The sequence below is a fragment of the Pithys albifrons genome, chromosome 16 (genome assembly GCF_047495875.1).
Source record: "Pithys albifrons albifrons isolate INPA30051 chromosome 16, PitAlb_v1, whole genome shotgun sequence".
Classification (NCBI taxonomy): Eukaryota; Metazoa; Chordata; class Aves; order Passeriformes; family Thamnophilidae; genus Pithys; species Pithys albifrons.
In genome coordinates, this window is record NC_092473.1 from 4766983 (window position 1) to 4784836 (window position 17854).

Sequence of the window (17854 nt, forward strand, 5' to 3'; positions counted from 1 at the left end):
GATTGGCCCCCTGAAAATTTTTATAGAAAAAATGGTGCCAATATGTGGTTTCTGGAAAAATTAAAAAAAAAAAAAGACTGAAGACTTATCAAAAGTCTTTTCCAATCCTGCCATGCTTTGTTTCCCTTTGACTAAGCATTTGGCACATCTTCTAGTGGGATGTATTCGGTACAGTTTCACTTCTGATGATTACTACCAACCTCCTTAACCAATGTGAAGAGTGCCTTCCTTCCCCTTCCCTCTGTTCTTGTGACAAGACTAACCTCAGCTCTGCAGGGGTTGGTGGCATTTGCATGTGGAAATGCACTAATATGGATGTTTTTCTTTGTGTGTGCATCCTTGCAGTGTTGTATACCAGGATGGATTTTATGGTGCAGACATTTATGTAAGTATTCATTGATGTGCATGCTGTCCTTGTACATTACCAGAGTCATTCTTTTTACAAGTTTGCTGCCTAGCTTGACTCTGTTTTGTCTATTTACCATCCCTTGCCTGTCAGAAAGAATTGAGAAGAATATCTCTCACATTGGAAGACCTTTCTGTTCATTACATCTATCATTGTTCAGTGGAGCTGAATTAACTCTTCAATCAAATGCTGAATGAATGCAAAAAGATGTGAAAAATGTGTGTGTATGTGGAGGGGCGTCTCCCTTCCTAATTGAAGTTCAAAGAAAAACTAAAGCAAAGCAGATTTGCAAATTCCCAAAAGCTCTTTTTTAAAAACCAAGGCAAGCTGAATATTATTAATACTTGAAGTATGAAAATACTTCATGGAGAGATACAGGTTTCCCAAATCCAGCCCACACTGGGTATATGTAGGTGCTGTGGTGACAGGAGAGCTTAATGGCATAGTAAGTTTAAGATATGGCTTTGTATTGTCTGTAATCAGTCAACTTCCAGCTACACTTTTAAAATACCCTTATTTTAGTTTAAAGGAAATGGGTAGAGACTGCTCATGATGTAAGAGGATTATTTGTTAGGAAGGATTTCTAGTCTTGGATCCATCATTATCTACTCACCTAATTGTTCACCAATTTCTTTCTAAATAATATTTTTACAAGTTTCTTATCAATTTTTTTTCAAGTTTCTTACCAAGTTTTTAGCTTGAATGTACACAAAGAGGCCTCTTATGTCTGAGTATGCAAGAGGCCTGAGGTGGTTGAGGCTGAATTTCATTCTTCTAAAGTAATTAGTTCTTATACCTTATGTGTAGATGTAAAATGTTTTAGTGATACTGAGTAATCTTTCACATTTGTAATCATTTTAGTAAAGCAATCTGATCCTAAGTTACAGGAGTCATTTTGTTTCACCAGACAGCTTTCTCTAACCTACTTGTACTGTCTCTGCTAAGATGCAATGAGACAGATGAGTTGAAATTTGTATGTATATTAAAAATTAAATAGGTAATGCTAGAAAACATCCCCCGTGCTCATTATTAGCAATCTTCTAGAACTGTTTCCAAGGGACTAGATTTTTTTTTAGTGAGTTTTTATATAAGGAAGGAAAACAATCTGAATTTATGTATGAAGTAGGTTTTGTTTTTCTGATGGAGGTAGAAAGGGTGATACTTAGCTGAAAGTTCATTTGTGCAGATTAAAAACATATTTAAAACAGATTAGGAAGAGTTAAAATTCTCTCTCTGTGTACTTAGTGATGTTATCAGGAACATATTGTTTACAACACAAGATTCACCCCTTGGCCAAAGGATCTGTCAAGTGAATTGTGTTGCTCTAATCTCACCTAAACACATTGCTGCTCAATTTTGGAGCTATATGGGCTGTATGAAACAGTGTGCAACTTCTTCCAGTCTGCTTTCCAATTTTCATGTTCCTTCCAACTGTCAAAAGAATGTGACATGCGTTTTGCTCAGTTTACCACCCCAAAAATCTGAAGGGCACCAAGACATCTTTCTCAGGATGGCTCAGGCCGATAGAATAGGTGGGAACTGAACGTTGCTGGAACAGTTTGTAGGGTTTGGAAGCCACTTCTGCTGCAAGCCAGGAATATCTCGTCTGCTGATTGACAACATTATTTTTAGGTGGCCTCACACCCTCTCACAGACTGTAACATTTTGTTTCCAAATAGAAAGTTATTTCAATGAGGAAGGTACCAAAGAAATGGCTGATCTCTAGTGTAGCCTCAGTTTCGTTGTCTGCAATAATTGTGTGCATTAGAAAATAGAATAAATCTGCAGGGTCATTGGTTTTCACTCCTTTGCAGGCTTATATTTCTGATTGCATATCTTATTTTTCTTAATGTAGTAGAATGGTTGCCTTTACAGTATTCAACAGAATGAAAACACTCTTCTGGAAATTTTAATTTTTTTTTTATAATATACAACCTTTTTTATTTTATAATGAATTTTGCTTCACATTTGTGCTTTCTTGCATATTAAACATTTGCAGGGGAGGGAGACAGAAAGAACTGGCATAAATCAAATGAACCCTTACAATTCACAGTCTATGAGTTGTTAGTGTAGTAGTTTGCAGTGTACTGAGTTATTTATTAAATCCCAGTTGTTTATGACATAATTCTACTCAGCTTTTCATTTTAAGTGCAAGACTGAAGCTTTGTGAAAGGACAAATGCTCGGAAAAAAATCAAAACCAAAAAAACCAAACCCAAAATATTTAAACAATATAGGGTTTTAACAGTAGATTGGAGAAAAAAAAGAACCTTTAAAATACCACAGAGAGCAAAACAAAAGACACAAAGTACTGAAAAAGGCAGATCAAAAATAGGCATTAATATCAAAGTGAGTTTCATCCTGCTCTGATTACATTGAGTACCAACAGCAATATTGCATAACTAGCTATCCACATAGCCTTTGGTGGCTCAGTTTAGGGGAAAGGAAGGAGGGAGGAGACACAAAGATACTGGTTGGGTAAAAACTGGATAGTGAACCAAGAACAGCAAATAGCTGGAGTTGCTCAATACTAAACAGTGGAACAGAAGAGAATAGTAATATAAAAATAGGTGGAATGTACAGTCTAAAGTGAAAAATCAACAGCCATGATTCTAGATGTAATACAATATATTGTGTATTTCATATAATTCTATATGGAATGTAATAATGCTTCTGAAATGGCTGAGCTATTGAATTCCCTTTTTAAATGTGCCTTTGAGTAGGAAAAATAAAGCAGATTATTAGGAAGTAAGGAAGACCTTTCAAAATTAAGTATTGATTCACTAAGAGAAAAAGTCATTAAAAGAGAATTAAAGTTGCCTGCCAGCAAATATAGAAGTTCTTAGATGAAGAGTGACACCTGTGAAAATAAGAGAATACACTCCATAAAATGAAGTAAAAATAGTAACAGACTCAGAAATATTCAGTTAGAATAACAGCTCTACACTCATGCTCTGCTTTATCTTAAATATGTTACTCTTTTTTTTTTTTTACCATTGTCATAAAGAGAACACGAGAACCTTCCCAACCCTGCAGAAGTCCCTGGATATTATGGCTTAACCATGGCCCTTGGCCACTCTCACTGTTCACAGTGAGGTTTTCCAACCTGCTTCCAGGATTCTGGACCTGTGGTACTGCAGCTGGCAAAAGTTCATGGCAAAATATGCATACAGAGGTTTAAGATATTATTTTTTGTGAGCTGCTGAGCAAGAATAAGACAGTTCTGTGATTGGGAAATGGGACAAGGCTATCAATAGCTACTGTCACCACCTTTAGCCCAAAACTGGGATGGTATTGAGGCTGGAGCATCTTTTTGTTTCCCGAGGGAGAGGCAGATACAGTTATCTGAGACACGTTCCCTTAATGCCAGGTAGAAGTCCATTGATGCCATCAGGTCCCCTGAAAGGCCTGGAAAAGCAAGGACATGCAGATGGCACTGAAGGTTTCTTTTAAAGTCCCAAAGATTTTTTGTGTTTTGCCAAGGATGTGCCATTTCCTGTGACTCACAGAAATGGATAAATGACTTTTCCAAGGGCAAAAGAGTCTCCAGGGAACAGTGGCTTGTTCCTACCAGTGCTCTGTGTGCTGGAACACTCCCTGACACCTTTTAAAGTTTGGATATCTAGTGATGAAATGCCTTTTCATCTCTCATCTTTATTTGTGATATAAACAGTACATTTAAAATACAAGACCAGTGCTGGTGGTTGCATTTGGGTGGAATTAATGCAGGTGGTGTCTGTTACCAAGAGCTTCTCTGAGGCAGCAGATACATCTGGGAACATGATATGGGAATACCAGAAACCTTTCCCAGTTCCCAAATTTGAGCCAGCAAAAAGAGGCGGTGGATTGTTTATTTTCAGTTCTTCCAGTCAACGTTATACTCTGTGAGCAGAACAAATATTGTTTAAACCTCACTACCATATGAGTGGAAGAAAAGGAAATGACAACTTCTATATTCTACATCTCTGGGTATAATTCATGTCATTTTTAATACCTTTCCTCTATTTGTAGCTAGTAAGGCAGATATAATTCTCAATACTGCAGAAGGTTTGGTACCTTGACTAATTTATGTTCTCAAACTACTTTGAGATTCTTGAGTGAAAGGAAGTACAAGAAGTAAAAACTGGGGAAAATTAATTCTCAACATTCATATAAAATATTCAATATATTGCTAATAGGAAAAAAACAGACAAAAAAGTATTCATCGTTTAGAGTCACTTTAGTTTGAATGTCTATAATAAACAATGTCAGAACATCTAGGATCACAGAAGATAATTTAGCTGTTTTATGGGGAGGTGCACACATGTATTCATGGTTTTGTAATCTAGAGATGGCTGTGCAACTCATTTTTTTGAAAATTAGTCTTACTGCAGACCTGCAGACTTTAGTTAAAAATCCAGTTGTGTTTAAGTTTCTGTTCATTTCTATTTTATCCAATCTTGCCTGAAATGCAAAATTTCTAAAATTGGTTAAGATTTCTCTGTAAGATTTGGCTCCTGATCTTTGATGAATCCCACTGCTCTTTTTGGGTTTGCCTGAGCCACAGAGATGTTTAAAACATTGAGAGGAAAATTATCCTGAGTCACTCTGGGGAATTTGCCTAAATTCCTTCCTTACATCTTTCCATCCTCCTTTCCTTACTCACTCAAATCATTCCCTTTGTGTTTCTTTATGGAGCAGCATTGCAAGAGCCTGTGCATGGCAATAAGTCACCACAGGTATGACTGATGGAAAAGCCTCCTTATGCTGAGTGCAGACTCATGTAAAATCATACTAATACTGAACTAATTCTGTGAGAGTCCTTGTGTATAAATTACAAAACAATCCACCAGTTGTATTTTATTTTCCAGATTCAAGCACAAAGTCACACACAGTAACTTTGTGTAGCGACACCACTCTTAATTTTTAAAACTAATTAAGCTGTTGTAACACTGTTTTATTATTGTTTTGGAAGTAGCAAATATGGGAGCACAGATGAGGCAGTAGACATTTTTTCATTGTATTATCTGATTTTATTTTTTCAGCTGAATTTTCAAAATAATAATTCAAATCATAACAGTCAAGTATTTTCTGTATGAATGTACAGACTGAGGGGAAAAAAACCCATTCCTAAAACATTTCTAATATATAGGAACTAAAAGTTGTTATTTATTATTATGTAATTATTACATAATTTTGTTCTAAATATTTTATTTTGCAATATAGTTTAAGGCATAAAGATAAATATTTAATGTTGCTCAAGAGATATGTATGTAGTGAAGATTATTAGTGTATTCTTCATCTAGGTTATCAGCCAAGTTCAAAATTTGAGAAACAATTCCAAGTAGAACTTGTCATAGAAGTTCAGCTCAAGGGCTTCAATTAGATTCCCATCCCAGTTCCAAGTGTCCTTCCAAGTATTTTGTTCCTGCATTGAAAAATTACCTGAAGGAATTGATATAAGACAGTAAGAAAACTTAGGATCACACCCAAACTGCAATACACAAGCCCTATAAAAATAATTTGCTTAAGCAGGTTTTAATCCATAATTTTGATGGGTTATTTTAAAATTAAGAGTTCCTGACATAGGATATTGTGTAATTATATTTTTTCTGGTACCCAAATGCATGCTGCATTTTAGTTCTCCTAAGAGTCCAGGCAAATTCAATACCTTCAATCTCTTTTTATTTGTATTGCTTTACACTCATTCTTTCCAGGGCTCTCACAAATGTCAGACTGTCGAATCCAGAACATCTTAATAAAAGTTCAGATTTCATTGGTAGGCAGAAATTGTTTGATGAGAGCAAATCAAAATGCAGGCATAAAGGGAATGTAGCACTTCTTTTTGGGGAGTAAGAAAGGGTCTGTCATCACAGACTGACCAATTTGGGGGGATAGTTAAATAAAGGAAAGAAAATCAATGCTCACAGAGCCCCCCAGGTGCAGATTTCAGAGCAGCTCATAAGTGAGCAGCCTGTCTCAGTTCTGTCTGACTCAGAGTGGCTCAATTCCATATCCCATATCCATATCCCCCATTGTGTGCACAGCTGGATTGACATGGAGTGGCTCTCACTTTTGAGTCAGGGGCTTTAGGAATGGCCAGCAGGGCAAGGGAGGGCGTCACACGTGGTGAATAAAACCATGTGATAGTGCAGGCTGACTTGTGGTCTGCTACACATTGTCAGGGCTGCACCATGAGAACAAGTTTCATATCTTCCTTATGCTTTTAGCATTTGTGCTCCCTCATAGCAGCACTCAGGGGAAAAAAAAAAAGATGCTATATTTAGTCCTCAAAAACCAGGAGGGGAGAGCAGGTAAATTTGTATCATCTCCCACCTTTCTCCCTGTAGCAGAGGCCAGACCAAGCGTGCAGCTTGTGTTGCCTCCTCTCTGCCTCTGTTTATTGCCTCAGTTTGCCCTTGGTGCCATTATTGGGCATCCAAGGGCCTGTGTGCACATACCTGCAAGCAATATGTGCCTGTTAGACATTTTTGGCAGTAATAGGCTTCTATTGGTTTCTAAAAATCAGCTGATCTGCAGTGAGAAAGTGTTTTGTCTCGCTGCCTGGCGTGTGCTCGGAGGAGCAGCTGAGAGCAGGCAGGGTATTATGGAAGCCTTTCTCCTGCCCCATCCCAGAGCTTGTGGAACACAATTGCTGCTGGCAGGGAAGGAAATGTCCTCTTCCCTGTGTGAGCACTTGAAAAAATCAAGAATAATGTTCCTCAAGCAAGCTGACAGTTCAAAGCCTGGAGTTTCTAATGAGCTGTCAGTGTATGTAAAACTTATGTTTATTCTTAGGGTGATGTGGCATTATGAGCTGAACGACTGATTTCCAAACCCAACCTGCTCCGAATCTTCAAAGCCACAAAGGTTTACACGTGTTAGGGATGAAAGGGGTTCTGCCAAGCACAATAGTAGAAGAGGAAACAGCTTGTAGAAGTAGTTGAAATTGCTTTTCTGAAAGGAGTGAATTTTTATTCGTAAAATCCAAATAGAAACCCCACAGAAGTTGCTGTAGTGAAAAGGTAGTGCTGTTACAGTAAAGGCTGACACATCGTGGCCTATTCTTCATGCTTCAGAATATCTTGGGTGAGTGGAGCCTTCCAACTAAAAAAAAAAAAAGCAATCTATTACAGTCAACACTTCAGCAAAGGAGTGAATTTGATTCCAAGCTGAGTGAGCTGATACTGTCCTCTTCAGCTCTTTGTTACAGTGGGGTAGGTGGGGAAGGCACTACCACAGCCCCCTGTCCCAGAGGGGGGTGGGGGCAGAATTCTAATTGGGCTGTAAATCGTGTTGGTGTTATCTGCAGAGCTGGGCTCTGCCTCTTAATTGGCATGCTGAGATCATTTGGAAATGGTTGATGTAACACCGTGGTCCATTGAACAGGAAGCTCTGCTGTTTTCACAGTTTGATAATCAATGCATCACTGCACACAATTCCTTTCCAATGTGTGTTTGTTTGTCCTGTTTGCTTAATTGAACAGCTGGAATTGCTGTTACATGAAACTGAATGTTAATTCATGGAAGAAGAGAGTTTGGCTTCTTCATTATAATTTTATGTATAAATTGGAAACCTATGTAACATTAAGTGCTAATTGAGTGCACAAATTCATAGGTTTAATCAACCAGGCATGATAAATCATATTTTGTACCAAAAAAAGAATTGATTATTAGGTGAGTTTGTCTCTTAAGTTCAGCATTGCTTGATGAATATATATATATATACCTTGTTTGTAAGAACAATTGCTACTTGAAAACTTGGAGAATACAGTATTGTCTTTTTTAAAAAAACTTACACTGATCATTACAGTTCATTCTTTCTCCTGATCTCTGGGATAAACCTTAAAAAGTTTGTGGTGATGAATTTTGCTTTATGTTTCACTGAAACATTTCCTTAACATTTCCCTGAACTATTTCCTGTGCATTTTAACCCCTCAGCTGAATTGCAGCATGCCAGTACTCTTTCAGCTGTTGTTAAATTATGCAAAATGTTATTTGAGGTGCTGTAGCAACCCAGTTAGAGCGTGAGTTTGTGTTTCAGGGTGGTTATGCTGCCTACCGGTATGCCCAGCCTGCCACTGCCACTGCAGCTGCCTACAGTGACAGGTAAGACCTCGTTTACTGCTCATCAATATTTGACCAGTGGAAGTTGAAGATGATTCTATCTATTTGCCTTGTTGAAGTCTCATAATTGTCTTGTTGCTCTGCAGATAATTGTGATATCTAAAGCAGGCTGTTTTATTATAATCCATGAATAGCCATAAATTGAGAGATTTTTTTAGGCCTTAATTGAGAATCTGGCATGAGATGTGCACATTCCCAAGCTGTAGATCATCCAGTTAACATCTGCGACCCTTGTCCAATGTAGATAAATATATGTACAGATTCATGATGGTCTGCTACTAAAGATCATTATTTGTCTTAGGAGTATTATTTCAGTTGATTTAGAACCTTGAACCCATTGAGGGACCTCAATTCTCATTGACATTGTTTTAGTCAGTGGAAACTGAGAATGAACTGTGTCTAAACTTGAACTGTCCAATGCAAAACAATATTTTTGCCATTTGCTTTCTTTCCAGTCATTTGATTTTTTTTTTTCAATACTGACCAAAAAAAAAATTCTTCTTCTTTTGGTCTGTATTTTTATCCTCAAAATGTAAATGACATTTGGTGGAAATAATATCAGGAATGAAAGATTATTAAAATCTGCACATGCAGAGACTTTAATTGTATCAGCTAAGAGCAATGTCTCATATATTAGTGTGTCTTCTTGAAAGGTGAAAATTGGGGCTCCTTGCAAGTCAATGTCTAAATTGCTGTTGACTTCTGTAGGAATAGGATTTTGTCAAATTGCATAAAATTAAGTCTTTGCAATGTGTGCACATGAGTTTGTAATGAGGAAGAACATCCAATGTTTTCTTCATAAGCCTTACCATTAAAATCTATTCTATCTTGAATGATGTTCAAGTACTTGGAGAGTGTACAGCTGTAAAGGGAGGATCTATATCGTGACAGACAGGGACACACCCACAGTTTGCTTCCTAATAACACTGAGAAGCAAAGTCACACTTCTCAATACTTGTCTAAGAACATTTTCCCTTGGAATCATGGAAGTAATTTCTGAAGCCTTGAATACCTAGTGAAAAATTTCTTGAGATGCTAAATTAGACAATGTTATAAATGTTTCTGTTTCTGAAAGAAATCAACAGATTAAGAAATTTTAGTGCACAATTTCTTAGACTGAAGTGCTGTTCATGGATTCTGTATTTTTAGAACCAAGTCCCATGGTATGAATGTTACAATGCTATGCATGCATATTTGCCTTTCAAGTGCTTATTATTCTGGGTAATGAAGATATAATTTTTAAAGTTGTGTGACTAAAATAAGTTGCATGTATGGCTGAGGCATGCTGTGTCAGACAGGTAAGCAAGCTACTTTCTATTAATTTTGGGTCAGTAATATCTACTAGATATGTGCTGGATGCACTTTGTTTGCAATGTACTGTTTCTACTTAGGGTAACCTGCCCAGGTGAAATGCTACTCAGTAGTTTCATTTCATTTCCACAAAGGTGTGTTAGCATGTTGCAGCTCTAGTACTTTTTTGTGAGCTTATAATGCAAACCAATTCCTGCTTCTAAACTCTTACTAAACCAAAAGGACAAAATTAAAAAAAAAGAACTTCCTGTGGTTAGTCAGGTATTGCCAGCTCAGGGGTCCCTGGATCATTTTATAGGGGGTTTATTCCTATTAATTAAACCTATTCATTATATAGAGAAACTGAACAATGTCATAGACGACTTTCAAACGCTTTAATATGAATCAATGTACCTTCTCATAAAAGAAATCAAATGCTGTAAGATAAAATATCAGTTGGTCACATGTTCTGCTATGGCAGAGAGTCAACATCACAGAGTTATGCTGCCAAAAAATGGTAAAGGACTTGTCTAGGAAGATAGTGCTCTTAAATGCTGTAAAGGAAGCTTGAGATGGCATCAGTAGCTATGCAGTTGTCACAATCCTTAATTATTTTTTTGAAAAAATTGTCTAATTTTCAGATACACTCTGTGTCTAATTAGAATTGTAATAACCTGTCTTTGCTTGCATAATTTTAAATATCTGAAATGAATTTTATATCTTTTGGATTTTTTTTTAATTTAGCTTCTCGTTTGAAATGTGTTTAACCCTCATCTTCGATCTGCTTCCCCCAAATGAATACGGTTTCTTGTCTTAATTACAAATCTCCTAACTGAATTTCCTTATGAGTGAATCCCCAAACTAGCATAGAGAACAAAACAAATAACAATCTGCTCCAACATTTCTTTGCATGTGGGAAACTACGTGCAAACATGGATACCTCTGATTACTCCCAACTACAGTTTGTTTAATTTGATTAACTTTTTGTTCCTTTTTAAAATGAATTTAGCAACTTTTGTGCAATTACTAATATTGAAAGTGCCGAAATATAGTTCAGTGCAACTGCTTCTGTCTTTTCTTCTCGATGTGATAATCAGCTGCACTCCTCTGACAACACTGAAGATTCCTTGCACACTCAGTATTCATTTGAGCCCCTATTTAATTTAGTTACACACGAACTATATTTACTGTTTATGTAAAAAAAAAATTTGCCCAGAGAAATTAATTGAGGACCAGTTTGTATTTGCTATTGAAGCAGTGACAGATCATGGAAAAACTACTTCATACTAACTTAAAAAATAAGATAAAACTTTTTTTTCCTCATCATCCATATACATGATGAATGGCAATGTTCCATATCTGAAATGCTTCTTAAGTCAGGAGATGGAAAGAGGAAATCTTTAGATTGGAGACATGTCTTGGTAAATTAAAACTAGAGGTTAACAGAAAGATTTGGGACTCCAGAATCAACACATCAAGTTGAAGGATAATGATCACTGTAAAAGAGCTCTATTGTGAAGAAATGCAATGGTATCCTTGTTTGTCACGGATTGCTGGAAAAAGGCAAGGAACAGAGATGGAGGGGAGAATCAGGTGGCAAGGAAATACCATTGAACCAATCAATGCAACCCCCTAAGTATTTGTGAAGACAGATCATGTGCTCGTAAACCCAATTTTACAACCCAGATAGACCTTGCAGAACCCTCCAGTCATCATTAAGGATCATAAAACAAAACCAACAAAGAAACAGGTACATTTTTGTTTTATTTATGAAGCACTGCAATGGCTGAATACAACTTGAAAAAAATTTAGAATTGAGTTTTTATACCATGTGATCTGTCATCATACTAAATTGCAGTTAAAGATTTGAAGGTCTTCACATAAGTGGATCAAAAAAATCATATTTAACTTGCCAAGACTTAAAACATTTCTGATAATTTTTCCAACTAGTATAACTGCTGAAAGGGGGCCTACTGGTCTATATACATTCTTCACCATTCTGGAGCTTTGCCTGGCAAACTCTCTAAACTGACCATGTTTGGAAAAAACAACTGTAAGGATGTGTAAAAGACACTAAATCAGATATGAATAAAATATTTGTACAGGTTTTATTCCTCTTTCATGCTATAATTTTTTAAAAAATAAATAAAAAATAGTTGTTAGAGTTCTGTCCAAGTCCAAAGCAAGGCAAACTAGCAAAGTCATCGAGTGTTCTATTGCTGAGGTAGAACAAGTCGGAGCATGGCAGTGGGGCGTATTGTCATTTTGTCATTGCATGTCCACTTGGTGTTGCTGGTATGTCTGTAATGCTGTTCTGGGTTTGACAGATCCATCACATAGCTCAGTGAATGGCTTGCTTGAATGAAGCCTATGGGCAGATCTTCACCTTGGTTGGCTGTTGGTTTTGTGTTCTATGATTTGATTATTGCATCCTCGATCGGAGTAAGAACTGTGTTCCTTTCGTGCATCTGAACTCTGTCAGCAATATTGGTGAAGGTGTGTGTGGCACTGTGACGAAGCAACCCCTGCCCACAGTTAGCCACCCTGTGTGCCAGGCAGAGCCATCCCCGCCGTGCTGCTTGCTGCCCCTGTGCCCAGGGCTGAGGGGGCTGCCTGTGGCTGGCTCTCATATACCCACACACCCCCCCATCCATCACACAAACACACACAGATGTGCAGAGCACTTGGCTCTGAGCAGAATTCCCCTCTTCTAATACGGTGTCAAATTTAAACCTCACTCCAAACAATGGGAAGATTCCCATTGATTTTTTTGTTGTCTGGATTAGGTCCCTCATCACTGGAAGCTGACTTTCTTTTCCCACTGAATCTTTTCTTTTTTTTTTTTTTTTTTGATAAGACTATCAGGCATATTCCCAAATATTTTGCACATAACACTTTGTAGTATAACATATATTTTATTTTTTTCCTCCACTATTAGTTGTGTTACATGTTCTGTGGCCATACCTAGGATTTTATATACAATTTGAGAGAGGAGTTTTTGTCATATGGAAATTATGTTCTTCCAGATTCCTGGTAAAATCCTGATATTTGAATAGTTTACACATTTTTAGCATGTCTATGTGTATTATTCAGTTTTGTCAAAGCAGTAGTGTCTACAGAGTTAGGGTTTAACATATTTTCCAGTTCTCCTTGGGCAAGTAGTTGAGAGTAATACTTGATACTTGTGGTCAGATGATTCTAAGACAGAATAGATACAGATTTGATTTAATTGGAGACATACTAAAGAACAAAAATGTAAAATGAAGAGTAAAAATACACAGAATATAAAATATGAGCTTCTGTAGCTGGAGGGGTGTTTTAATATATTTTAGACTATAGGATCTTTTATTTTATGAATAAACAATGAAAGCCACTATAGTTTTATTCAAATTATCTTATCTTATTGAGGATCTTACTAGAGATATATATTAAAAATTAAGGTTTTGAGTGCATATAAATCATAATAGCAGCTTCAGCCAGAATTTAATTTTCCATTAAATAATTTTACAGAAGCATAAATATTTTAAAATGTAGGGCCTCATTCGTTTCACGATTTTACTTTCTAAGATTTAGGAGAAAAAGCTATTAACTTTTAAATGAATCAGATTTGAAGAGGAAAAAAATTAGAATACAGTGATAACTTTACCACTCTTCTGACTCCCAGCTGGAATCTTCAAACCTTTTTGAATTTTGCTATACCAGTGGAATCTTGAGAAATGGAAAGGTTTAGGGGACAAGATGGTCCCTAAAGAAGGATTGTATAGCCCATATTCCAGGCTACTCCCATTTCAAAGGTGAAAAGGGTCAGTTAGAATCCTTGACCAGGTACAGGGGCTTTGTTTAGCAATAAAGGAGCATGTATTTAACCCTTCTCTTCTGCACATGCTTAGGTTTGATGTGGTGATGTTTTATTGGTCTAGCTCTTTTCCTGGGTATCCTGGATGTAGCTGAGACTTGTTTATTCCCTATTATTGCAAATACAAATCAACTCATTCACTGGACTGTTACACAGAAGTAATGGATTTGGCCATTTATCTCTTAGACTTTGTCTGTCTGATCTGTGGCAAACTAGTAGATCACTGTCATCATGTTAAGATTCCATAATCCATATTCATCCTTCAGATCACAGTTAAATAGAGTATATGACTTATACTATATCCGTAACAGTACCTTTCAGTTAATGAGTTAGAAAGTAAAAGTGGATGATTATCAATAATGAAAATGTAGTAGGAAAAAAAAATTGTAATCAAAGAGTTTGAAATTCTCTGAGCAGGGATTTTAATGTAGTAAGGAACTTTCTGCAATAGGAATTTCCTGAAATAAAAATTGGTTGTATAGAGTACTTCCCAATGATTGAAACATGGTTCATTCTGCAACATTGTAGATATAGCATTTTGGGGGAGACACAGGGAGTCATATTCATGTAGGGAAACATTGAGAGCACTTACATTTCATAAAAATATGATTTACCAATTCTAGAAAGCTGCTTTGATATTTTAGTGCATTCCTCTAATACTGGATGGAATTAACGTGTTTACTGATGCTTTGAAGGTTTGATTCACGTGTGTAGTGTGACTGTTCATGTGATCTCCATGGAACTATTAAAGCTACTCAGTTCAAGACTAAGGTGATATAGTAGTGGAAAAGCTTAGTGGTACTACCAAGAGTTATGGTAAACAGCAATTATTAAACTTTTATCCTGTCAGAGCTTGTTCCCCTCATACTCTGTTTCTACTTCTCTTCACTGTAGTCTCCATTCTCCTTCACTGTAATGTTGAGGGATATTTTACGAATCCCCAGAGATAAGAAAAGGCTTGACTATTACTGTCTGATCTGGTTGGAAATCCCTGCTGAAAATTGTGAAGAAAAAAATTGGGAGGGAAGGTAGAGGTACACTAAAGGCTAGATTTCCATCCCTGGCTCTGACATGAAGGTGTTCAGTATCTTTGCTGCCAGTTTCTCCTTCAGCACAGCAAGAGCTGTTCAATGCTGATCATATTCCAAAAAATACAATCAGTGCACCTCTTCTGATGTTTGCATGTCAACTTCAATATCCTCTCTTGCTCTTTGTTTAACACATCTAGCCTACATCAGGTGATATAGCATGACTTTTAACTCAGGAGTTTCTGCCTCTAACATAAATGTTCCAAGGAAGTAACTGATTGTGAATATGTTCATTTGAGAAATTTTCATCCATACTTTTTCTCTAAAAAGAGCAGGGAAATGGTTAACATCTTTAAAGTAGGTTTTTCTGGTTGCTAGATCATATGGACTTTGCTCTCAGAGGGTATTGGAAGAAAGTGTGACTTTAAAGTATTTCAGAGTGTTGTATCCAGCAGACTGGATAAATGCAGTGTTAGGGAGTTACTAAAACATTGATTCCTAATCCAACAGACCAAAACTGTTACAGTCTATTGGGTCAATGCCTGTGACATGATAGACCATAACAGTTCCTTTGGACATGTCAGTGGCTAATTATACACTCCTTAGTTCTCAGATCATTGACTTGATAGACCACAAAGAGGCAGATTAGAACACGCTCTAAGTATTGTCAACCCGAGTGCTTTAAAACCAAGGAGGAATTAAGAGCATTGTGCGAGAGCCAGGGAGAAGATGAAGGAGTGAGATGTTATTAATAAGAAATGGGCTGACATGGATATGGTCTGTATGGATTAGCTGTGTAATTTGCAATGTGCTCCAGGCAAGGTGAGGAAGTATTAGAAGAACAAACTTTAAATAACAATGTTGAAGAAATTAATGAAGAAAGAGGCAATTTACACTCTTGCATGTTTTTACTGTAGCGTTTCCCACCTCAAAGGAGTCTAAAGCATTTGATTAGGTATTTAAATAGATTTTTTTTTTCTGACATACCTTTGGGCTTGTCAAGTTTCTAATACTTTAAGAATCCACCTGGGGCAAACATCAGCTTGTAAGAATACAGCAGGAATGGGAATAGAACTTTTACCCATGGATCCTAAAGAACCTTTTTCTGAAAACTGCTGTGGGGCGTTTCATATTTGTGCATAAAAAAAAGTAACTTTTCATTTAAACCAAACATGTACCAGCCTCTAAACTTCCTTTTGTGTTTCTTGAATGAATACCTAAATAATCCTGGTGAAGTTTTCATTTATATGGTATTTTAGTTATAACACCTTGTCAAGTGATTTGAAAAATCATTTCAAACTAAATGTAAAGGGAAAGAACTATTGTTATTCATAATTGCTAAAGAAGTTTATAATCACACCTCTCTATATTAGGAGACTTTATTGTGGCTAAAATGGTGGTTAATGGTAAACTATAGTAATCATTTTGAAATCAAAAGCAAATATAAAGTATGTTTTTAAGGGCATTATTTTAAAGATTACATGATATACATAAAGAATAAATCCCCCAATGAAATAAATGTACATTTTGTTACGTATTTTAGTGGATAAAATATTGATTTACACAAGGCTGGCTTAAAAATTCTGAACTCTTTGCCTAAAGAGAGGAAACAACATGTCCAAAATATAGGAGCAAACAAGATTTTCAAATATAAATTAGAAGACTCCAAAAATAGCCTTAATTTAGCAGTCCTGGGTCATACTGACATCAATTTGCATTGCTGACGTGGAGCATTTGTGAAGTAAAATTACAGGACTGCTTCTTCAAATATTTAATTTAAGTGCATGGACTGTGTTAATCACACTAAAAGGCCAATAATTTTAGAGCAGTTATGCTGCTAAGATCAGTATGAATTCTACTGTGGATTTTTGTTGTATTCAGAATTTAACCTTTTGGGTTTAGGTTTCATGTTAAAATGTTAAGATCTATTTAAAATCTTCTGTGTTCCTCTTGCAGATTAATATGCATCTTTAGGCTCTGTATATTGTACTATTAATCTTAAATACATTTATAATAGATATAATATATTGTGTAATCAAACATAGAAAAATTCACTGGTACCAGAGGTAATATGAATTAGACTCAGGTATATTTGTACACTCTGATTTTTAAAAATAAATAAATCAGGAAATAAAATGTGTAGATCTTTAATGTGAAAGGATTACATATTTTTCCCCTGATTGTAATATGAGACATTGTCCACATTTTGGGAATACATTAAAAATAAGCATTTTGGGGTTTGCAACAACAATACTAAATTGCAGGTTGTAGCATCAATTTGCTAGCAGTTCTCTTTATACAGCCTTTGAGGGGTAATGGAAGGAGAGAGAGGGGGAGTTTGTATACAGGACATTGCCCTGCCTGCCCTGTGTGTGACATGGACACCTTGGCATTTCCCCAGCCTGCTTTTGTGGCTGTGCTAGAAGGAGTCTCTCTCTTGGAGCATTAGAATGGGTTATTTAGCTGGTTCAACAGGAGGGCTAAAATAAATGCCTGCCCATCTGCTGGGGAAAGTCTGACATAAGAATAAAAATTTGCAGAAAGCACCTTCTGTTGATCATTTCCCCCTTTAGGTTTCGTTTGTCCTTGTTTTGGTTTGTTTGGTTCTGTTTGGTTGGTTGGTTTTCTCTCTGAGCAAGTACACATGACTGGTCTTGGGAATGCACCTTTCCAGTAGTGTCCAGGGGAGTCAGGGGTTGGCTTTAATCTTCTCTTGAAGGTATGATTTTTGCAATTGCAAAAGTACTTTTTTGATATTAAAACAAATCATTCCTGTGCAAGAAATTGTGTGAGTGGTGGCAGGATGCAATTTACTGAGAGGTTTCTTTGCTGTCTCCTGCTGCCTTTGGCAGCCTGAGTTATGGTGGAGACATCCTGTCATTGGCCAAGTCCTGCTGAAATGGCCTGTGCTGAGCACAAAGGAGATGCAGATGAGGAGCAATGCAGAGGGGACTGACCTGGCAGACAAAGGAAGGGCTTGCTTGAGCTGTCTGGAAGAAGGGATTGAGTGCCATTTCAGACACCCAAGGGCATGTGAGGGACCTGGGGAGGCAAGGGGGACATGGAACCTTCTGGAGTAGCAGCTGAGCCCAGGCAGATGGGTGAGCTGCCTTTGCTTGGGCAGTGACCAGGAGCTTGAGTGTTTCTGGGCAGTAATAGTTGCAGAAGTA

General features: G+C 36.8%; 1 protein-coding gene across 34 annotated transcripts in view; it reads left to right on the top strand.

Moving 5' to 3' along the window:
* RBFOX1 (RNA binding fox-1 homolog 1) overlaps positions 1-17854 on the top strand; it is a 795203-nt gene that overhangs the window by 754641 nt on the left and 22708 nt on the right. For 31 of the 34 annotated variants that reach the window (XM_071570925.1, XM_071570934.1, XM_071570936.1 and 28 more), the window contains 2 exons: positions 346-385; positions 8428-8492. In XM_071570925.1, coding sequence (XP_071427026.1) covers positions 346-385; positions 8428-8492 — 105 coding nt within the window. The remainder of the gene's footprint in view (positions 1-345; positions 386-8427; positions 8493-17854) is intronic. The other 3 variants (XM_071570935.1, XM_071570937.1, XM_071570930.1) reach the window with 1 other exon arrangement.